General features: G+C 40.0%; 1 protein-coding gene across 32 annotated transcripts in view; it reads left to right on the top strand.

Moving 5' to 3' along the window:
• LOC117487805 (receptor-type tyrosine-protein phosphatase delta-like) overlaps window positions 1-24,461 on the top strand; it is a 319,630-nt gene that overhangs the window by 269,294 nt on the left and 25,875 nt on the right. For 8 of the 32 annotated variants that reach the window (XM_034136508.1, XM_034136515.1, XM_034136506.1 and 5 more), the window contains exons 13-24: window positions 5,514-5,702; window positions 6,797-6,805; window positions 7,487-7,504; window positions 9,414-9,524; window positions 10,926-10,937; window positions 13,603-13,872; window positions 15,297-15,878; window positions 16,148-16,293; window positions 16,518-16,662; window positions 22,004-22,101; window positions 22,217-22,473; window positions 23,462-23,555. In XM_034136508.1, the coding sequence (XP_033992399.1) occupies window positions 5,514-5,702; window positions 6,797-6,805; window positions 7,487-7,504; window positions 9,414-9,524; window positions 10,926-10,937; window positions 13,603-13,872; window positions 15,297-15,878; window positions 16,148-16,293; window positions 16,518-16,662; window positions 22,004-22,101; window positions 22,217-22,473; window positions 23,462-23,555 (1,931 nt within the window). Of the gene's footprint in view, window positions 1-5,513; window positions 5,703-6,796; window positions 6,806-7,486; window positions 7,505-9,413; window positions 9,525-10,925; window positions 10,938-13,602; window positions 13,873-15,296; window positions 15,879-16,147; window positions 16,294-16,517; window positions 16,663-18,160; window positions 18,467-19,270; window positions 19,465-19,781; window positions 19,809-20,154; window positions 20,273-21,009; window positions 21,598-22,000; window positions 22,102-22,216; window positions 22,474-23,461; window positions 23,556-24,461 lie in introns of all 32 variants that reach the window. The other 24 variants (XM_034136513.1, XM_034136486.1, XM_034136498.1 and 21 more) reach the window with 9 other exon arrangements.

Raw genomic sequence — 24,461 nt, 5'->3', positions numbered from 1 at the left:
CATCTTCTTTCTCACTTCTTCTGGATTTTTGAGCATGGAAAGAGCATTAATCGATGTCCTTCAACTTTAAATTATATGCTATGGTGTATTGGGAGAAATGGCTTTGGCTCAGGCTGCTTGGAAAAATAAGCAGAGCTGTCACACTCAGTGGGTAATGTCGTCTTTTTTGTTCTGGCTGGAATCTTATCTGGGACGGTTAGCGAGATTGATTCGTAAACTGTGCAAGGATAATCTTCAGGGCAGAGGAAAAAGCAGTGTAAAACGTTGTAAAGTGTCATACTTGAAGACACATCTGTCCCAAATTCCCACACATCTTTGGAAAGGAGCGATGCCACGACAACAATACATCTTGACACACACCTATCTGCAACATGTTGCCACAGCAAGTGACCTGTGACAGCCTCTATGAGCAGATTGTATCCACTCAAAAACGTCCAACAAATATATCTTATTATGTCCTGAAGGGATTTCCCCTGAAGAATAACCTCAACCAAAGGGTGAAAAGCCTTGTTCCACTCGGGAAGAAAAGGTCAAATCCAATCCTAGTGAGGAAACCACAGAACTAAAGCCGAATGTGACCGGAGAGGTTTTATTTTGTATGGCTTCACTTGGAAAACCCGGTGCAACTGAGGCTTATTTTCTTCTCAAATTTATTTTGAGTTATTCTGTCATGTTTGAGCCAAATGTGATTTCAGCGACATAAAACACATCTCAATTACTTAGACTTTAGGATCAGATTTGCACTAAGTTTTCTTTACATGTTATGGTTTTTGTTTTACAACACCATGATGAATGTTGCATTGCAGTTTGACATCATAGCCTGCTGTTAAAATGTCTAACGCACTCCACTTAACCTGAGAGCTTGAGCACATGCAATATTAGCAGAGTACAGATATCTGGCAACACAAGCTCACTGAGTTATTGCTTCTTAAAAGCCTCTTTTCTGTGGACAGTCTATCATTCAGCAAAGAAAAAGAGTGCCACCACGGTATACACTTTGCAAGAGACTGAAAACTTATTTTGTAATGTCCCACAGCTGAAGCAGACATAGTGGCCTCAGCTTTACCGTCTGGTTGTATAGTTTTATTAAAATTCCCCTCCATAGATGTAACTGCATTAGTCCTGTAATAGCTGGTAAACATCTCCTCAGACTGCACGTACACACAGAGCCTCGCTGTTGCATAATCTGAGCAAACAGTAACAGATCACATTTGAATGCTACCTTTATCTGTTTAAACTCAATTAGGTAGATTTAATTAGAGCCAGAACAAGGAGGATGTTACTTGAGTTTGTCACTCAATCCATTACACACAGCAGGTGAGAAGTTTACTCTGAACAGACGCTGTGATTGTGTGTGTTTATTGGTGCAGTATGACGACAGATGCTGCAGGAACTGTTCTCATACGAGGGAAATGTAATTTCTCTTGTGCTCATATTTTGTGTGAGTGATCAATATATATATAATCTGCTAATGGCTTGAGTTTATGTCCAGTGGCCTCGTGTCTTCAGCAGAAATCTGCTCACTGAGGTACTTTTTAAGCCAATGTCCCTTTTATACTGCTCTCATATTTGGCAGCGCACTTCATATGGCCTGATAGCCTGGCAGTGGCTAATGTGTGCAAATTGTCATTGGGAGTCTTTTTATATCAAGCACCAGTGCTCAGCACTTCTTTAGAAGGTGACTTCAGCATTTCTCTGCCTTCCATCTCCTTTAGTGTGTAGATCCATTGTTGAATATACAGTATGGGTCTGTAAAGCAGAACCTGCCCTTGTCTTAGGCTGTCCTTGAGATTGCAGCTCTCAGCGAGGTGGAATAAGAAGGCGGGGAAAATCTTTTTTTAATGTTTTTTTTCACCTTTCAGCTTTGACTTTCATTTATTGTACAGGGTAGCTCAGGGCTGTACGTTCAAGTCATACAGCATAAAGTATATTAGCCCCAGAACACACGTTTAAAAACAAATGTGCTACAAGCAAATCAAACTTGTTCAACTCAGGGTTCCTGACGGGGCAATGGAGTAGCTGCTCAGGAGAATTTATTATAATTTAGGTGGAAAACCAACGTCTGTACTCTTAAGTGGAACTGCAAACAAAGCACATGGGAACAACTACAATTCCTTTGGCCTCTGGTTGAATAACTATTTCAGTCTTTACTTTAAGCACATTGCCAATAAACAGACTTCTCTAAAAGTATACAACAAACAAGCCGAACTTGAATTACATCGAGATTGATCTTATTTTAGTTTGGTCTTTTTGCCTTGTAAGGAAAAATCTGCAGCAGCTGTGAGTTTTTAAATCACAGCACCAGCCAGTGTTCCTTTGCTTTATTTATTATCACAATGGTAATTCTCTATGTAAAGTAAACGAGGGTATTGCTGAGAACTGGAGCTTGATGACGTCAAAGTTCCTAAGCAGGAAACATTCAGAAACCTCCCAGTTGATGTCATGACTTTGTGGCCATTCTCGTCGAGCACAAGTGCACAAAGCAGCTGTAAAATACAATTCCGGACTGAGCAGGAATGCATTCAGAAGGCCAGAAACCTTTGTAACAGATCATTAATTTTAAATGCACTGCCTGGAGTCATATCAGCTGCCTGCACTGGAGTTACGGGCGAGCATCGTGTAACACTACAGGACGGGGAGATGGGTCTGGTGAAAGTGCCCTTGGCCTGGCCTTATGTTACTGTGTTTTCACAATATCAGAGAGCCACGCTTTAGACATTAAACAGACATACTATTGTTGTATTGTCCCAATATCGTACAGGGGACTGCAAAACTATAATGTTGACATTGGCTAAAGCATTTTCATATTGAATAAATGTTGTTCCTCGCCCTCTTCTTTTCTCCTGAGAGCTGAATAATGATTGTGACTTCTTAAAGAACAGCAAAATTATGATCTCTTGAGCACTTTTTTTATAGAATACATTGCAATTTCACAGAAATTGCTTTTTATTTCGCATGAATTGTCACATCCAATTACTATATTCAACAGTACACGCATCCATGCTCCAAGGCTTGCTGCTGGCTATTGTGTTTGATCAGGTATACTTTTGACTCGCTGTAGAATCGGCTAATTGTCTGTGCGACCTTGAACAGGCTGAAGGGAGCTTGGACAGCAGCTAGCTTGTAAAATTAATCCCTTTCCCCCTCCTCCCCGTCTTTCTCCATTTGGATGAACACCTTTGAATGTGCAGTTTTTCAGATTAGACCATTCCCTCTTTCAGTGATAGGTGTATGTTTTAAGAAAATACACGTTTATAGGCTTTCTGTTACTTTAGCTCTTCTTCCTAGAAAATGTAATGAATGTGTAATGAAAAGTTAAATATGGTTGGTGTGACTGTTTGAGCACTTTTTAATTGTATGTTTTGATTGTAAATGAACAAAATACTAATTAATTAATATTAATATGAACGATGATCACAGTCAGTGGTGGAAGAAGTACTCAAATAAAAGTAGGAATACTTTAGTCTTAAAATACATAATTACAAGTAATAGTCCAGAATGGGATATGTTACTTTGCTAAAATTACAGAAGTACTATTGGGTAAATGTACTTAAAGTAAGAAAACTAATAGTACTCAGTTTTGCACTACCCAAGTATAACGTTACTATAGAATATTATTATTCAGCTTTTATCACCAATATTTCTTTAAATACTGGGTAGATTAGTTTTAAAGTATAGCATTATATCATTTGTTTTTAAATGTAAAATGTAGCTACTGACTATGGGGTTTAAATCAATGTAGTAGTGTAGAAGTACATTTAGCACAACATGGAAATACTCAAGTAAAGTGCAAGTATGTCCAAACAGTACTTAAGTATATTACTTGAGTAAATATACTTTGTTACAATGCTCAACTGATCAAAATACTAAACCTACTGCGTCTGAAACATTTTAATTTACAAATAGAGCTAATTGAGTTGTTGAAGCTTATCACATTAAAGCCAAAAATTAATAGAAAACACCATCCATAACCATGCAATCAAAGTTAATGGCTGTAAAGCAATTTGAACAAGTTTACAAGAAAAAGGTCATTTGGGGAATTTCTGTATGTTTTAATGGGTCTGTCATCCAGCTAAACTCTTCTGCTTTAACTATGATATTAAGTACATATGGCCACTGTGAGACTGAGGTGAGCGGTTATTGTTTTAATAAGCTGCACATTAGTAGTGTGCAACAACAAGCAAACACGGTGCAAGTCAGCTACAAACTTTTAACAAGAGTGACGCCAGGGCAGCTCTCATTACCTTAATGGATACCCAAAGGGATAAAGATGGCTTATATAATATATATTGCACAGCATGTCAAGGACTGTGAGTGATAAACCAAATAATGATGCATGGGCCAAGATGTCCAATATAACTTACAGTGCATCAACTGCCAAGAAAATGACCATTTTTTAAAGTATGCATTATATAGGCTGGGGATTCATTAAAACATGCAACAAAATCCATCATTCTAAACATAATGTCAGTTCATGCAGGGACACAGAGTTGCATGGGAAAGTTTTGCGGTTCAGTCTGAAGTCACTCGTTTGTAAAACAGTCTATTTCTGAGAAGATTTATCCATCGAAGTGGTTTCTCATGCCAGATACCCAAAAGCATTGTTGGAAGGCGGCCATGATTGTCGTTTGGCTGTTTGCAGGCTGTGGCATCTCAAAGCTGTTTCCAGACTGATGTCTCCTCATGAAAGTTTAATGAAGAAAGTGTTTTCCAAAAAGGTGCCGTTTACGAGAGCGGCGGAAGAGTCTAATTAGCCATATCACAGCAGGGGAAGGGGAACTTAAAGGTGTACATAAACCTCCTTGGCATTCAGCATAAGCAAGACTTGTTTAGCAGATTTACACTAAGCTAAAAATTCCACACTGCACCCTCTCTGCGAGCTTCAGCCGGAGCTGCTCCGGCTCTGATTTTCTGTCACTAAAAGAACATGTTTTGAGCGGGGAGCAGAGTTATCTTCTCTCACATCTGAATGAAGCCCGCTCTCCTTCCTGTTGTCAGTAAGAGGAGACACAGGCAGGAACAAGACAGCTCATTCAACAAGCTGAGCCACCTGCCATCATCAAAGAACTGCAAGGCCCCACCTCCCCTGAACACATCTACAGCCATTGTAGATGTGGTTACTACTGTTTTTTGGGAACAAAATGTTCCCGATTACAGACATATATCTTCTCACAACTCTCCATGTTCAATTTTACCATATTTCGTCATTTTGTGTCCTTGTCAATAGTTAAATGTCATGTGCGTTAGAGATAATTATTGCTTGTAAAGGAGAGAAAATGAAAATGATGATTTATTTATTTATTTATTACCTCCGTATTGATCTTGGGATGATATTGTCGGGTCGACCACAAACAATAACTAATCTGAATCCAAAAATTAAACATGTGTTTTGCTCCTCTTACTCTATCACTACACACTCCCCTCTACATATGATAAATACAAATACTCATGCTGTTGCTGTTAAAGACTTTCTGAACCTGAACTCATCTGTAATGTCTCTCTTGTGTCCCCAGAGGACCAGCTGCCCCCGGGGTTCCCCACCATAGACATGGGCCCCCAGTTGAAGGTGGTGGAGCGAACACGCACTGCCACCATGCTCTGTGCCGCCAGTGGCAACCCCGACCCCGACATTTCCTGGTTCAAAGACTTCCTCCCCGTCAACACCACCACCAACAACGGGCGCATTAAACAACTCAGATCAGGTAGGCTTGCCACTGCTGAAAACTGACTCAAAACAGGAAGCCTTCTTCTTCTCGTGTCCTCTATCTGATCTGCTCCCCCTGTATCATCCTCTTCTTCCTCCCACGATTTAACCTGTCATTTGCCTTTTAATTTTGTAGGTAATGGCATTGTTTCTACTACTTCCTGTCCTGTATCTGTGTGCCCGGTGTGTGTGTCTGTAGTGTGTCTCCCTTTGTCTTCCAGTGTTGTCATGGCTGTAGGATTATCCCTCTGTGTGTGCTGGCTTCTGCCCCGACCTCTGCCTCATTGCTCACTGCTGTGACTCTTTACTAAGAATTATTTTTGCTGTTTTGTGGTGATTTCCTTCAACTGCATTGGTGCAGAATTGTTATTGGATCCAACCTTCTTAATTTCCTATGCCTTTTATAAAAAAAAAAAAAGGAAAAAGGATTAATATTCAACATCTGGTTTCATTCAGAACCTGCCAAGGAGTGCACTTGATTTTAAAATGGGAAAACATGCAGAAAAGCAAATTAATCATCGTCCTTGTGGATTTGTTGAGATAGAGGGATCATTAAACGTCCTCTAAATAAATATTTCATTTGCATACAATCTTTTGTCTATAACTGGACACTAATCAGCCACAGTAGTGTGTACAACTTCACAAGGCTTTCCCCTGATTCTTTGGATTTACAACCCCTGCTTAAATGTTTTTATTTGCCTGTGACATGACCCAAATAAACCCATTTGCTTGAAAATTCCCAGTTTGATTTCAATATCTCAATAAAGGAGATTTCTTTTTTTTCAAATAAATACTAAAATCACAGCTGCAGCTTTATGTGCCAGTTCAAGGTGACACATTATAAAAACTACTTGTACATTTTCAGTTGTATATGTTTGACCGTGTGTCTTCAGATTTCACAGCTGTCCTATGTTTAACCTGTTAACCTTGCTGACTTGTTTTCAACAGAACTGTGTAGAACTAACCCGTATTTCTAATGATTCACGTAGAGTTGATAAAGCATTAACGAAACCTCTGTTAACTAAACTCACTTAAAGAATATAATCATATTCTTATGCTGTCTTTCTTCTCTCTATATTTTTAAATCTACAGAATCCTTTGGTAAGTGCTTAGCTCTAAAGCACACATCACCCCCCACTAATTTCATGTTTCCAACAAATATTAAAATGCATGGCATGCATTTTACTAACGGATAGTTTAGAGTCAGGGCTAATACTAGAGACACATACACTATTCCCTCACTGTCCCACCACCAGCTGTAGCACCACCTTTACCTGCAGATAATAACACCAAACGTTAGCTTAGCATTGTCATACACTGACCCGAGTAATGAACTTAACTCACATGTGTGTTACTCACTCACTGACCCCCCACTCACTCACTTATCTCTAACACCAGCACACTAAGAGACTTTTAGGGAGGTGACCAGCTCAGTTTAGCTCAGGTGAAGCAAAGGTTGTTTACAAATGTCTACTCTGATCTCACACACAAAGTCCTCAAAGTCTTTCCCCTCAGTAGACGGTCTTCAGAAGCTATTGCCACTTCCAAAATGGCACCTCCCCGTGGTACACCAATGTACTTCTCTCTGACCCATGATTTTCTATGATGAATCCTGTACAGAACAATACTTATTCTCTCTCTCTCTCTCTCCTTTCTCTCGTACCTTTACTTACGTACCCTGTTAAATCTAATTTGATTCTTCTTCCAAAGCCCCCAGCCTCTATCTACTCGTACTAATGCTTCTTCTTTCTAATCTTATTTGCATTCATATTATCCACCCAGGTGGTACACCAATAAGAGGTAAGAGTGCTGAACTGACGTTCACAGAATGAAAATAATACAAATTCATTCTTGCTGTCAACCCATCCATTCACTTGAATCACCTCCATTTCTGTCCTGTTTACCGAGACCAAATCCCATTACGTTCATACGGACCTTCCTATTATTTGTCCTGTTCTGTTCACTAAATTTGTATTCCATTTTTGTTTGTCTATGCTTTATTTACTCCTTTGTATTCTGGTTTTCAAGAGCCTGTGCAGCTCAGTTGTGATATGCTTGCCTTGGCTCAAATAAGCATATCCAATGACAATTATTTTTTAAAACTATATTTTTTCCGTTCATTTTTGTTTTCTTTTTGGCCATAGCGAACCATTTGTCCCTCTTTTTGTCCAACTAAAACAACCAAGCATTTTTCCCCCTTAGCTGTTCTTGTTCAGCACTAAAACATATGCACAGATGCTGTGGAATCACGCAGGCATGCTGAAGACAACATTGCCTCTCCTCTGCTTTTTTCTCCCAAAGAAATCTTTCTATCTTTGCAAACTATTTTTTTCCATTTCTTCTATTTGCTTTCCTCTCCTGTACCTCTACAAAAAAGCCCAAACAACCACTTTTTTGATAAAGTTTCTACGGTGCTTTTTTTTCTCTTTCACCTATTTTTTTTACTTTTCTTGGGTTTGGAGAATATTTTACTTTTTGACTTTTTTTCTTCAGGGTTTGGGGAAGGCAAACAGTAGAGTCTGGCGAGGACCTGATTGCCTCATTTTTGCCTTGTGAGATGAAGCTGAGGAGTTGTTGATGCATAAAACCATTTTTCCCTGGGTCATGTGACACCACACTGCTGATCCCATTAGTGGATTTTTATGGGTGTCTTTTGTAGCAGTGGTTGGTTACTTTCTTGTCCGCTCAGGTCGATATTTTGAATTTTGTCTTCTAATACAATTGCATTTTATTTTTCAGCTAAGGGTTGTCAGAAGGTTGTAAGTTGTGCCGACATACATTTCTTGCCAAGATTTGCATGTCCAAACTTTTGTTACAGAGGGTTATATGTTGCTTTTGACTTATAATACTTCAATTAACATTTTTCCACATATATGAGCAGCATTTTTCAATTTTTTGTATGGGCTGCATTTTTTGAAAGACACTTCACCTAGATTAAGTCCCAAATTATTTAGTTAGGAGAAAGTTGCACTCGATTTGTGATTGAATATGCTAAAATTCATACCTAAATTTCTTTCTTTCAATTGTCCTCCCTTGTTATGCTGCTTTCTTATACTGTAAACCTTTTTTCGTTTGATCCATGTTTCCCTGAAGCAGTATCACTCATCCCCATATTGACCAGTCCAGTGACATGTTGTATATTGAAGGGCTTGCCCCTATTCTTCAAATGAAATTATGACTTTTTTTCTTACATTGGCATTATGATGAGTGTCTTTTTAGACCCTATAGCTTTATATGTTATCAGGCTTTTTCTCTAAAGAAGTCATCAACAAGGTAACAGTATTATAGATGGAAGATAACTTAGCTGCTTTTAGTTTCTTCTCTTTTGGATTTGGTTCACAATGTTTGATTTTCCGTTGTTTTTACTTTAGTTACAATAAATATATATGTATTGCAATGTCTTGCATGAATACCATGTTCAGCTTTAGTAGGATAAAAACAGCCGACATTTTACCTCATCCAGTGGATCAGGCTGTGATATTGATGGGGGATAAACTTTAAAATATATAGATGTATAGTAACAGATAGCATTTTATAGGATATTGAACAACTTTCCTCAGTCTGTCCGACTACTGAGGCTAGATGAAGGGGGCTGATGTTGCCCCCTTTGAGGTCAAACAACTTCTTACATTTTTGTTTGTGAACTTGATGTGAAAAATGTTATTTTAACCAAACAAACCCCACCACCCCATTTGCTATTCCCAACCAGGAGCCCTCCAGATAGAGCAGAGCGAGGAGTCGGACCAGGGGAAGTATGAGTGTGTGGCGACCAACAACGACGGCACCCGCTACTCTGCCCCCGCTAATCTATATGTCAGAGGTAGGAGACACGCGTGGGAAACACAGGCATGCTTCTGTCAAATATTATGATAACTTTCTCTTTAAAATTCACGAGGAACCTTTAAATCAGCCAATAAAGTCTGCAGGGCCACTTCCTGTGAGGCCGCTGTAAGTATGCTTTGTCTCTGATGCTTTGGTTCTCTTCTAATTATAATTTTTTTTTGCACTCAACTTACCTGCACTGATTTGAACCTATGAAATCTGCTCTGGTGTGTGTTTCTGCTCCTTCCTGTTGATAATCCTGAGTCTAACACCAACGAATAGACTGCCTGCTGAGTGTATCCACTAATCGCCTTTCAAACCGGACTGACTCTTCCCCAGCAGTGAACACATCCTCTCTGGCCTTTCCCTCTCTATTGATCAACATTAGAAGGACACATTCAATCTCACTAGTTTTACTGACAATGACATTTAACAATTATTATATAATCGATACCAGTTTAAAATAAATGGTTGTAATGTAAATGGTAATTAATGATCCTAGTCTTTTATTGCTACACGTTATTTGTGTTTCCATAAATGTATTTGTCTGGGTATTTTTAATTATCACACCAGAAAACTGTACGGGAATGGTTAAACATAAATTAAACATCCTCAATTGAGTAAAACGTTTTTAAGCTCAATACGTTTGTTTTGCTTTAAAACAAATCCATGAAGAGTTTCTCCATGTCTCTCATAGATGGGTAGTGGATCTACTTCTTTGTACTTTGTACTGTAAAGTGTAGCCATTTACCGACAACTTTGCCCAAACCAGTGATGGAAACGCGGCTTGATAACATTTCTTTTTTGGCAACATTTCAAAAGAACGCTTTAAGTAACACATTTGTCAGGCTGTAGTCTTTCACTCTTTAGAAGCCACAACTTTTTATGCAGCTGTTGTTACTGCTTCTCACTTTTACTTGCATGCAGCAGTCAATAATTCACATGCAAATTCCACTGTAACTCTTCCAGTTATGTGAAAGTAATGTATCAATTAAAACATATGAGGAAGCAGATAGATTTATAATTAATTTCTTAATGTGGAATCTATAGTCATCTGTCTTATGGTTGGCATTTGAAATCAATGACCACCCTGTTCCTTAGTTACAGTATTCACAATATATAAACGAGCAAAATGCATTGATTGTAATTACTATTAAAGTGTAATCACATGAAATATTGTATTAAAAATAAACATTATTTCTTATCCTATATGTCACCTTGTCATTTGGGTGCCAGTGTGATACAAGGTGCTCCCTGCACACTGGAGACAGGAGGTCCTTCGACTTGTTAAAGTTGCATTTAAAAACCTAAAACAGGCCTTTTTACTCTCTGTGTTTCCCTTGTTCTTCTCCTTTCCTTATTTTATTTTGTTCTGCATCACATTTCCTTCATCCCTCAGAGCTACGAGAAGGTTGGTGTGTTTTGACTTTTTGAACACAACACAAAACAGTTCATTTGTCACAAAAATATATATTTTTTCCAAATAATTGTACTTTAATTGATATTAGTTTTTATCTTTGTCATTCAATATACATGTTTCCATTGAAAATGCCCCCGGTGCTTGACTGTCCTACAGATGGTGCATGTTTGATTCTTTGTGGTGGGTGGGTGGGGGGGAACAATATTTGCATCTGTCAGAGCATGTTCACCTCTTATTACCTACTGCTAGTCATCCCTCTCGACTAAAGCTTCACCCTGTCAGTGTTCCTGCTTGGTTCTGAAGACAAACAACACTGATAAAGCGCATTTTATTTACAACACCAGCATGAACAATGTCCTTGATTATAGGCTCCTGGAACGAATAGCAGCAGCTCTACATAGATGCAAAGTTGCTCCATATGAGCATGATCTATCTCTCCAGAGAGCCATTTAAGCATCACTACACTCACATTCTCCCTGTGGTGCTCTCTTCTATTGAAGTTAGAGGTAAAACAAAGATATATATATTAAAGCAAAATCAATCCTCAAGCGCCAAGCGGTAAAGAATACAACTTTGCCCTCAGAGATAACACTCTCCCTCTGAAGATAATGTTTCTGCACAGAAGGTCTTGAAAGAATAAAGTATTTAGTGCGTTATCCACGAGACTTGACAAATGTAATGATATTCAAATGAGCAGGATAATATTATGTCTGTGGGGAGCGTGATCCAATTGGATATTAATTAAATATTGAGTGAGAGAAACGTTGTATTTAATAATGCAAGCAGTTCCCCTGGATTTCCTCTCTGGAGGGCTGCAGTCTGCTAACATAATGGTCTTTGTGAATTAGAAGCAGGAAGTGTGTGCCTGTGTTGCTGTGGAAAAAACCTGCACAAAATAATAGTTTAGAGTCGCAGGAAAGAGTATAGAGGGAGTTTACACAGCAGGGTTTATTAACAGGTAATACATAAGTAATCAGAACTTTAAAGGGACTTACTACTTTCAAGGTGAAAAATGTCATCTTTGTTGAATACCACAAGCAGTAACACTGACTTTATTTCAGTCCTCACTTAATGTTTAATATCAATACCTGGTATTTCTGTTTGTTTCCCTTATGCTGTAGATATCAAACGCCATATGTTCTTAAATATGTTTGGGTAAAACTGAAGGAGCAATCACAAATGTACTATCCCGTGTTAAGATGTTGCCCCACTCTCTAAGTGTTTCTTAGTTCTCCCTGGACCTTGAACGTGCACTTTCCACATTTATAACCTGCAGCAGCCCCAGACTAACCTTCCATTACACAGTGTGCTCCACGTCTTCCTCCTGACCCCGTTACTTCTGATTTTACCCCAGCAGCCCTCTCCTCTCCCTGACTCCCTCCGCCTAACAGAGTCACGTATTGTTCTTGTATGCATGACGGATTACTGCTCCCCTCCAAAAGGCCTTGAAGCCGTCCATGTGAATTATGAATGTTAAACATTTGAGTTAACCTTAAGAGTGTTACCTTTTCTTTCAAGTTTTACTTTGGAGAATATTTTCGGGGCGAATGTGTATCTGCTAGAGCTGTCAAGTGATATGGGCCACTTAAATCCAGATTAAAATCAAGAGAGCTGTAGGAAAACATACTTTTAATGATCATACTTTATTAGATTTGAAGTTATTGTGTCAGCAAAACTTTTTTTTAAAGTGCTGCACAATGATTACTTTATAAACTGTACATAAGTAGTTGAAAAGCTTTTATCATTGATATTTAATGTAAAAGCATCCTCTCCTCCAAATAAAACATGTGGCTTGCCTCGATCTTTTACTTGTTCTGAGGTAGAGGTAAAGTTATATTTCACATCCTTCTCTTTGAATAACCTATTTTTTTCTATTAATCTTAAACTGAATTGAGGCCTGCAGTCCTGTTCAAATTATTTGAATTAAAAACAGTTAATCTTTTCGATGCAATGATTCAAAGGCTCAGACTGATTTGTACAACCACAGAACGAAGTGCAGTGTTAATGCTTTAAGCGTTAGCATAATTGCTCTTCTTGTTACACGTTAAAGACTTCTCATTGAATTCAGCAGCATAAAGAAAGTATGCATAACTTCACTTTCTTCCTCTGAGCTGTCTGTCGGAGTTCACAGGTCTAAAGACACTTTCAAAAGTAATATCCAGGCAGGGAAAATTATTAAAGGTTATTGTGTTTGCAAGGTGTGAATGCATAACATTTGACAGCCCTGGTTTCTACTTGAAATGAGCCTGAATGGGACAGTAACATAATTCCCATTTTGAGGTGTCATACATGTCATCGTGTGATGTGAGGATGTGACACATTATCTCACATCAGCTGGAAACAGAACGTCCTTTTATTTTGTTGTATACAACTGTGAAGTGCTCTGGTCTCTCAGCACTTTCTCTATATATGTACCAGTGATACAGTGTTTTGTGCATGATGCTTGTGTTGATGTTAACCCATTCGCCATTGAAAATCTTTGATCAAATGTGATTTCTAAACATTCATCCAACATAAGATTTTATTTTTGCAACAATTCCAACTTTAACATTACTTTAATCATATTATATAATATATAAATGTTAAACAATCAGTCTGATCAGGCTTTATAATGCATTCCCTGCTGTGTTTTTACGCCGTGTTTAATGTTTTTCAGTACGCCGGGTGCCACCACGATTCTCCATCCCACCCGTAGACAATGAGATCATGCCGGGCGGCAGCGTCAACATCACGTGCGTGGCAGTGGGCTCGCCCATGCCGTACGTCAAGTGGATGCTGGGAGCAGAAGACCTCACGCCTGAGGACGACATGCCCATCGGACGCAACGTGTTGGAGCTCACAGACGTGCGACAGTCGGCCAACTACACCTGTGTGGCCATGTCCACGCTGGGGGTGATCGAGGCTGTGGCACAGATAACGGTGAAAGGTAAAGAGGCTTCTTCATAATAAACGTCTGAAATTTCATCAGTAAGCTCCTACAAAAGATACACCAAGGCTAGAGCTGGACTTAATTAATACAGGTTTGAATCTATTGGTACTTCACCATTCAATTTTGATTCTTGAGGTCACTATTCAATTCAATATTGATTCTGGATTAAGTACATAGTGTTGCTAATTGCCTCCCCTAATGAACTCGGTGTGGCAAATGATGGCATGAAAGCAGAGGAAAGTGTGCAAAATATTTAGATTTTTACATTTAAAAAGTCAACTGATTGCAAATATGCAACCACACAAAAGCATAAAAAAGAAAAGCAAGTTTTACAAAAAGAAAACATATGATGCCTGTTTTTGAATACCTTGGAAAGCTTGCACAAACGTTTCAACATATGCAGTTGCTTTTAGCTAAAAAGAGGTTTTAAAAATACATTTTTGGAATTTTTGAATTTATTTAAACTCTGAAAAGATTCAAATCTTGATTCTAACAGGAAAGGATTTATTCCCCCTTCACTAAAAATAATAGCTTCCTCAAAATGCTCCAAATTCTGCATGAAGTCATAAATATATACCAATGTGCAGCGACTTTAAGTTAGGAGTAAATATCCATGCAGGGACTACTCGCAGTGCTTTGCAGAAAGTTATTTACATCTCGCCGCCACGATAAGTCATCTGAGGAGATTCCTTAAAGCCTTAGACAAGCCCGGCCTGGCCTGCCTGCATTAGATGGCAGATTGAGAATATAGTGAAGTGCTTATCTCTCAGCTGGAGAGCTGCACAGCTACAAGCTCACCATTTCTGTTAGCAAGAGGTAAAAGAGGGGGGGGGTATGGGGTACTTATCTGAGTGTAATCATATCTACACAGCAGCGCACCACAAACATATCCCAGATTGGTGTCGCGGTGTTCACGTGCACACCAGGGACAGACTCACATACACACTCAGCTTTGTTTTTCCTCAACATTACATCGAGATATTAGTCACAATATAACAGTCTGACAGCAAGCTCCCCCAGAAGCATACTTCAGATGGCATATAAAGACAATATATTGCCCTGATATCTTCTGCTATGTGCCACAGAGCGGGGAATTAAAGCAATAAATTGAGCTGTTAAATTATTAAAGTGATAAACACTGGGAGACCTGAGATTAACGACAGCAGGACACTGAGCTGCTGAACAGGGGGGACGCAATCTCACACTACTTCATATGCAACTTTACAAATATTAACTACAAAAGTGATATTAGTAGAAAGCTCACAGCATGAGTCTCTTAAGACTCCAGAAATAAAGTATGGTAAATCATCAGTGTATGGAAAATGAATGCATTAAAAAAAAAGCCCTTTTGACCGATAGTACTAAAGAAATAATGTTTTTCTTATCATATGCATGTTTTAATGGTGTTATTATCATCACAGCATTACCAAAGGCTCCTGGCGTCCCCGTGGTGACGGAGCGCACAGCCACCAGCATCACGTTGACGTGGGACTCGGGGAATCCTGAACCGGTGTCCTTCTACATCATCCAGCACAAGTCCAAGTACTTGGAGGACACGTACAAGGAGATCGACGGCGTAGCCACCACCCGCTATAGCGTGGGGGGGCTTAGCCCGTACTCCGACTATGAGTTTCGGGTGGTGGCGGTGAACAACATCGGACGCGGGCCCCCCAGCGAGAGCATCGAGGCCAAAACAGCGGAGCAGGCCCCCAGCACGGCCCCGAGGCAAGTCAGAGGTCACATGTTGAGCACCACCACTGCCGTCATACACTGGGAAGAACCGGAGGCGCCCAATGGGCAGATCATGGGCTACAGGGTCTACTACACCTTGGACTCCACCCAGCACGTCAACCTGTGGGAGAAGCAGATCATTCGGGAGGCTAACTTTGCCACCATCCAGGGGCTCATCCCCAACAAGACCTACTACATAAGGGTGCTAGCCTACACCTCCGTGGGTGATGGACCTCTCTCCAATGACATACAGATCATCGCCAAGACGGGAGGTGAGAATGTAAAATTCAACCAATTCATACCTTAATAAATATTTGGACTGCATAATGTAAGCCCCATTACTCTAAAGTCACATACCTTCATTAGTGGTTTACAATTAGTTAAGAAAAAGACATTCAACTTTGTGCTGTCTACTTTATTATATTGTATTACAATGTGCCTCTCAATACAAAGTGGCATGTGTGCCAGTATGTCTGTACTGATCATGAATACTTCAGGATGTAGAGGGTGATATATTCATGTCTTCTCTTTCCCGCTGCAGTTCCCGCCCAGCCCACAGACTTCAGAGGAGAAGCAAAATCAGAAACAAGTATTTTACTCTCGTGGATCGCTCCAGCACAGACCGGACAGGAAAATCAGATCACAGGATATGAGCTGATGTACAGGAAGAGAGACGACAAAGATGAGGTAACTATTATTGGATTTAAAGTATGTGATGACAAACAAAATACTCTGAATCTCAGAGTAACTAAATGCCGAGTGGTATGTTGATTGTTTGCAATGATGCGTTGTTTGTTTTATGAAATTAACATGTATTAATCTTAAATATTTATTGTGACTTCATTATCAGAAAGCAGCATTTCATCATCTTAAAAAACTGCCTGAAAAAAGTGACGATTCTTTGTCCACAGAAACGTATCAGCTTCGAGCCGACAACAACGTACCTGCTGAAGGACTTGAAGCCCTTCACTACTTATACTTTCCGGCTGGCAGCTCGTAGTAAACATGGAGTAGGAGCGTACACCAATGAGATCTCTGCAGAGACTCCACAGACACGTAGGTCTTCCTCCTTATCTCACACAGTTTAAACTCTTTGGGAAGGAACACATTTTCAAATGCATTTTCAAATTAACAAGTGCCTCTGCAAAATCCACAAGTGACAAGAGTGTCAGGAAGCTCCTGAGCACAGATAAAGCAAATCCAATGTTTCCTTCAGAGGCTTGATGCATTTGAAAAGATGTAAACATTTAAAAAGAGTGAATAAGTGTGACCTGACCATGCAGGACTCACTTTGTAAAGATTGCATGGACAGGCTTTCCTGTGAAGTCAGGAGACAAGGTCACACAAATCTCCCCTCTCCACCTTTGTTGTGCAAAAAAGTCCTGACTGAAATAAATGATAAAGCCTTGAATTATTTATATGAATGCCCAGCAGTTTCTCATAAGTAAAAGGGCATTTGAGGAAGCCTTGTCTCTTGACATTGCATGTCAGCCAAGAGAGTAGAGGATTTTGATCTTTCTATGTAGCTACACTGCCAAGAACCACTTGGGATTTTCCCATTTTCAACATTGACGTTTAAACTCAATTCAAATTCAAATCAAAAGGGTTGTGGGGTAACGATATCATAGAAAGCTCAAAGCAAGTATTGTCTCTGTAGTTAGGGACATTTCCATTCAAAAGACCTCCGATTTATGAAACAGTTTGAAAGAGAGAAATTGGATTATGTTACTATATCAAATTAAATCCAGTGTGGTTTAACTCGAGAATTCCCCTTGAATCATCAGAGCAAAACAAAGAAGCGTTTGACTTTGCACATTTCAAATAAATCTGAGGTCTGTAAAAGACAAGGTCAGGATCAGGTGGGTATGAAAGCTCAAACTTTGAAGAGGTCAATGAAAAAGTGCATGCCAATGTTATCAGAATCTAATAAATCAGTCGTGTCTCCTTGGGAAGTTCTCTGTTGTACAATCAGGCTTTTACCACAAACCAACAGGCTTCGGAAAGGTTGGTGACAAATACAACATGTTTCTATTTTAAATAGTTAAAGCATCAACCTTTATGTTTTTGGATTGATGGTAACTGCTTGCCAAATTTGTCTTAGATATCACTATATTGATTTCGGAAAGGTTTATCTTAGATTACCACAAATATGTTAGATGTATAGGATATAATTAAGAGAATATTAAAATATAATTTGTTTAACTTTTTTATAATAATTTTTCTGACAACAAAGGTAGGTAACATAATGTTAAAGCTGTTGTTTTTTTCCAATCAACACCTTCCATCCATAATCAGCGTGTACACTTTTGTGTTGATTGTTTCCTTTCATTTTGTCTTTATTTGTGATGTTTCATAGATTTAAAATAAGTTTTGTTTGCCCTCATAAGTCCTTGTGGTTTTTCCTCATTTTGTGTCATTTTATTTTCCCTTTTTCCTTTGTTCGGTCACTTCTACCATCATCACCCAAACCAAAAACTGAAACTCCTTTAAAACTAAACAAATGAATGGCCTGAACAAACACAAACCCTTCACCTACACCAAAACCCAAAACCAGAACCATCTGGCCCGCCGCAGGAAGTCAAGTGCTTTAGCTCCAGCTCCACCAGCATCCTGGTAAGTTGGCGGCCCCCCCCAACGGAATTACAAAACGGGATCATAACGCAATACACCATCCAGTACGCTGCTACTGAAAGGGAGGAGACCACCGTACATGAAATCTCCGACATCCCTGCGGAGAGCTCTCAGTACCTTTTGGGGAACCTGGAGAAATGGACTCAGTACCGAGTGACGGTCACAGCTCACACGGACGTCGGGGCGGGACCGGAGAGCGTGCCACAGCTCGTGCGCACAGAGGAGGATGGTATGTGTTCCATAACATAGCTGCAGCGTTAACCTCCCCCGTCACATACTAACAACCTACCAACAACTCCTGCTTCTTCTTTTCCCTCTGCCTGCTTCTAATCAAAGTGACACTTCAAACCTTTTGCCCCTTGTTGGACTCTGCCCTTTTTTCACCTAGACAAACTGTGACTTTGCGAAAGCACCTTTTTTTTGTGTGGCTTTTTCCCCCAACGCTGCTCAATTTCAACACATGGTATGGCATTTTCAACTGCAGGCCTCCAACTTCCAGTCCCAACTGTCATTTTTGAAATAAACTCTGCAGTGTTTTTGAAAGGCAGCATATTTTTTGGCTTTTTTTTGGACAGTGGGAAGACCAAAGGGTGGAAGAATTTTTTTAAAGGCCATTTTTATATTTTTGTCCCCTCATGTGATAGAATCATTTTTTTATTCATTTTTTTCCTCATAGCCAAAATTCTTGTTGTGCTTCAAGCCTTTGAAACACTTGAAGCCGCCTTTGGCTCCACTTTTCTATTTTGGCAAAACACATTTTTATTCCATGTTTTCCAAAACCCACTCTACCCATTTTTAATGTTTCCAGATTAGGTCAGATGTCAGACCTGTTTTTGCTGTTGTTTTTTCCCCTTACCATTGTTGAAATATTGATGTCATGCAGTGCTTGTCGCAGTTTGCTGCACTTTTGTGATTTTTTTTTTAATCACTGCAGCATTTTGCGCTACAGCTTTTGGGCAAGATTTTAAAAAAGAGGGTGGAGGGGTCTCTATAATTTTGACCTTTTTTCTTCTATCCCATGATGTTCCTCCAGTTCCTAGTGGGCCACCTCGTAAAGTTGAGGTGGAGGCTGTCAACTCCTCATCAATTAAAGTGATCTGGCGCTCACCAATGCCCACCAAGCAGCACGGTCAGATCCGAGGGTACCAGGTGCACTATGTCAGGATGGTTAATGGGGAACCCACAGGACAGCCAGTCATCAAGGACATCCTGATTGATGATGCACAGGTACAACACTGCCTCTCTCACACGCACAAAATCATTTTCTCACTCTCTCACCTTTACAAGCACTACAGCGAAATATTTTATTAGGAGTAGAAATAAGCTAACTATTAATCTTTCAGAATTATGATTGAACTCAGTTAAAAGTGACTATTTTGTCACTGATTGCAATTCTATTTGGCACATATTTATATTTATCAACAGATACCTTTATGTGGTGCTTGCAGAAGAACTGTGTGTGTATATTTTCTCACCAGTGATTAGTGTCTGTACATGGCTTTATTCTTGTCTCTTTTCTCTCTATATTCTTATATCATAATCAGTGGGAATATGATGATTCAACCGAACATGTGAGTAGTTAAACATAATCCTAATCTTGCTTTCCCCTGCATGAATGGCATGTGGTGTCTCTGCATTAGGATTTAAATGTTTCAAGCTTGTTCAACTTTATAAGATGTTGAAACAACTGAAGGTGTTATCATTGACTAATATTAACCTTAAAGATTTAAATTATATTACTCAAGACAAACATAGTCTTTATCAAATATATCCTATTCCTCCCAAGCATGCCGCAGTGTTATGTTTCTGCTGAGAGAATGTGTCTGTTTTGTCTTTTGTGATGCTGACACCACATCCCACTGTTATCGCTCTGCTTGCTTGTGAGTTTCTTGCAACTAAAATCCTGCATATTTACAGGAAATGATCATCACAGACCTGCAGGCTGAGACCACATACTCAGTTACTGTGGGAGCATACACCACTAAAGGCGATGGTGCACGCAGCAAGCCCAAACTGATCACCACCACTGGCGCAGGTATTGTGACAGTGACTGCAAATCTATTTTACTACATGAAACTGCAATTCTACTCTGTAAGCTGTGAAACTGCAGTTTAATGAGGAAAAAGTGAGAGGCAAACATTATTTTTGACAGTTTGTTTAAAGTGTGAATGCAGCTAATTGCTGTCTGCTTTAGTGCATTAACTGTTACACCGTGGTGTGACATGGAAATGCTGAAGGCATTTTTACATAATGAAAAAGGTAGAGGTTCTGAGAGAAAGACAGAAAATAAAACAGGTCAGCTCTTTTACTCGCCTCCTTTGATAGAGAGGTATACATGTACCGTAAAGAAAAAGGACTGTTTTGTACTTACAAACACCTCGACTGATAATGAATACTATACAAATTTGGCTAACTTTCTATCACATTAAAAATACTAAATTCATGTATCTACACGATACACGATAGCAGCTTTTTGAAGTCACTCATGTGAGGATAATCACAATTATTACAATAATAGAAATGTAGCATTGTTGTCTGTATCCATACTATATTATCCTGATATGTAAAATAAAATCTATAAATATTCCCATTCCTTATGTATTATAACTGATCCAGAGAATCCATAAGACACTTCTTGTTTATAAAGTTGTATTACTGTTAAAACTGTCACTTTAGATGTGGTTTTCATAGAAAAGTATATATATATAAATATAATAAGATGTATACATGGTTCTCCATATTGTTAACAAGTTGTCCCATTGCTGTTTTCAGTTCCTGATAAACCTCGGCTAATGGTCAGTACGACCAACATGGGCACAGCTCTCCTGCAGTGGCATCCCCCAGCCGTCACCCACGGCCCCCTGCAAGGCTACCGCCTCCGCTTTGGCCGCAAAGACGTGGATCCGCTGACGGTCATCGAGTTCCCAGAGCGGGAGAACCACTACACTACTAAAGAGATCCATAAGGGAGCCTCGTACACTTTCCGCCTCTCTGCGCGTAACAAGGTGGGCTTCGGGGAGGAGACAGTGAAAGAAGTCACCACAAACGAGGCTATGCCGAGTGGCTACCCTCAGAGTATCACCGCAGAGGGCGCTACAACCTCCACCATCCAGGTCATCTGGAAACCCGTTTTGCTGCCAGAGCGAAATGGCCAAATAGTGAAATACGCTCTGCAGTACAAAGACATCAACAGCCCACGCAGCCCCTCCGAACTCTTCATTACTGCGCCGGAATCAACGGTCATCCTGGATAGCCTTAAGCCTGATACCACTTATGATATTAAAATGTGTGCCTTCACCAGCAAGGGCTCTGGTTCCTATAGCCCCAGTGTCCAATTCAGGACACAGCCTTTGGATCAAGGTAGGACCAGTACCTGAACCCTTTTTCCCTTTTAAAACCAACTTTTCTCTGCCCAACCACAGCAGCTTCCTCTGAGAAGCTGGCAGTAAAGCCTCAAATGGTGGAAGTCTACCACAGGACTTAATATATTGTCGTACCATAGTCTCCCTAAATTATTATTTCTTTTTAAACTCACATGGAGTAAGTATTTGTCTCTCTATGTCTCATCAGTCACGCAAAGCTCAGTCATTATTTAAGAGTTGGTGTTAGTAAGAAGGTAAGAATTCAGTGAGTTCAGGTAATGCTGCTTTTGGTTTTGACGGAGACAGTCTCAGGTAAGCACTGGTTGTGGGACCCTCAGTGTAGATAGAAAAAAGGGAAAGGATGTAATGTGTCTAAATCACCTGCTCCCCCTTTCTTTTAGCAGTGTTTGCAAAAAACTTTCATGTGAGAGCTGCCATGAAGACATCAGTGCTGCTCACCTGGGAAATCCCAGAGACCTACAACCCCGCTCAGCCTTTCACCGTGAGCACTGCACCGAAAAATATACCAATAATATATGTTTTTACATGCTCTACACGTTACTATGCCACGGAAAACACTTCAGTTACATCCACAAACAAGATCCTTTTGCATTCAGATCCTTTACGACAACGGGCAGAGTGTGGAGGTGGATGGGAAGCTAACGCAGAAGCTAATCACGGGCCTTCAACCTGAGACGCAGTACTCCTTCCTCCTGACCAATCGTGGAAACAGTGCAGGAGGTCTGCAGCACCGAGTGTCCACCATGACGGCCCCCGACATCCTCCGCACCAAACCCTTCCTGATCGGAAAGACCAACTCAGACGGGATGGTGACTGTGGAGCTACCATCTGTGCAGACTTCTGAGAAAATCAGGTGAGGAGAGTTGATCGAACTTAAGAGGGTTTCAAACCAAAGCAAATTTAAAACTGCAATGCCCTGGAGTGCTTTCTCTAATTTGTTTCTGACTATCCAGTTTCTGGGACTTTCCCTTGTAATTGGCAACTTGCATCAAGTGTAATATGATTTGAATGTATAAAAATGGCTCTTTTGTTGGATATGTGAAATCACATTGGTGCCGTAGAATCCATATCACTGATTATTATCACTGACACATTTCGATTAAAAATAAAGATGATAACTTGATAGCTGACCTTGTCAGGGGTTATTCCTCCAAAACAGGGTCATTTATATTCATCCCTACATTCCAGTGTAATATCCACTTCACCTCAGTCATTACACACTAAAGCAGGCCGACTCATTGAGGCGCGCTCCTCTAAGCCCTATAAAGTCTCTTATAGCCGTTCAACAAAGCCCAGGGTTGTCAGAAGGCCAAGGAGCATCCGATTGTAGACCGATGCTTCAAACCCATCTTGGGTTTTTTTATTTAGCTGGAAGCACTTGGCCCAGTGTTTCTAATGCCAGAGCTTAAGCTAATTACTCTCCCATTAGCCAGCCACACTGCCGTCCTGGCCAACGCTAGCTACTGCAGAGCCCAACCAGGAAGCCCAGAAAAATGGCCGTTATCACTACTGCCACCCAGATGAAGGGATAAAAATCCCTCTTATTCTGAATCGTTCCCGAACATGCATCGAAATAAATAGGCAACATAACAAAGTGGCCCAAATCCACTGATAAATAACTCCTTCATTTGCAAATGTATGGAAATTATCATTGAGTTTATGAAAAGAAAGCTATCCTCTGGGCAAAACTGCATTTGTTTTCTCAACCATACTGGGTTTTGTTTGTCCAGGAAACAGTCACCATTGACTTGCAAATACCACTTGTGAACGATGTCTTTTGAAATGTGGCAGTGATCTTTAAGCACGTCTAGATTATTATATACTGTACTTTGCATTTCCAGGGGATATTACATAGTGGTGGTGCCTCTGAAGAAGCAACGGACTGGCAAGTTTTTCAAACCCTGGGACAATCCTGATGAGATGAATTTGGAGGAGGTAGGTTCAAAGCATGATCTGGTTATAATGACTCGGGTACTAGGGAACACAAATACAATATATAATATTCCAGTAATTTCCTTCGATCCAGTTTTTGTACACAGCTTCTAAATAGTTTCTACATTACTGTGTAATACCTCACATTTATTTTCTCAAAACTGGAAAGAATAAGTTCAGAGTGCAGGAGGAACAGGAGATGAGTCTCCCTGATTGACGCAAATAGCTGCAGAGAGCACTGTTCATATGGAAATGAGAACATGAAGTAGCCATCAAGTGCACTGCAAACTCAACCCCCATCCATACCCCACCTCCGCCTCCCCCTCCTCCTCCTCCTCCTCTTTGTGTCTGTGGTAATTACCTGAAGAGCGGCATCAGGCCTTCATGTCTCTCCTCATGCCAGGCAGAGCTAGGCTACTTCGTATGCACAAAAACACCCGACCAATATTATATTTAGCCCGTTTAAATAATTCAGGAGATTCTGTGCATCACAGGTAAGATTCAATGGGAAATCAATATGATGCTTGCTCACTATATAAACTATGATTACATCGTAGGTATTTCTTTAAATGCAGTGTCATAATCATTGATGTTTTCTATACATTCGGTGAAGAATACATTGCAGTCTGTCCGAGAAAAGTGAAGAAATGGAAGCTTCTAAAAAAAAAACTCAGGTTACATAAAAGCTGGCAGTATGCATTTGTATTTGATAAATCCTCTAGCAAAACTTATTTTGAAGCTGAGTTTTAAAATATGTATTTCTATTGTACAAACATCACAATACATCACATGTCTACAGAGCTAAAAGAGAGAACGCATGCCATGCCTCATCCTGCATTGGCTCTGCAGCTCGTGCCTACAGGCCCGTGTCTGCAGCCTTGACCGATCGCCCAAAAGTCGCCCTCTGTC

Source organism: Trematomus bernacchii, unplaced genomic scaffold (genome assembly GCF_902827165.1).
Source record: "Trematomus bernacchii unplaced genomic scaffold, fTreBer1.1, whole genome shotgun sequence".
Classification (NCBI taxonomy): domain Eukaryota; kingdom Metazoa; phylum Chordata; class Actinopteri; order Perciformes; family Nototheniidae; genus Trematomus; species Trematomus bernacchii.
Note: the sequence above shows the minus strand (reverse complement) of the source record. Positions and strands in the feature narration are given on the sequence as shown.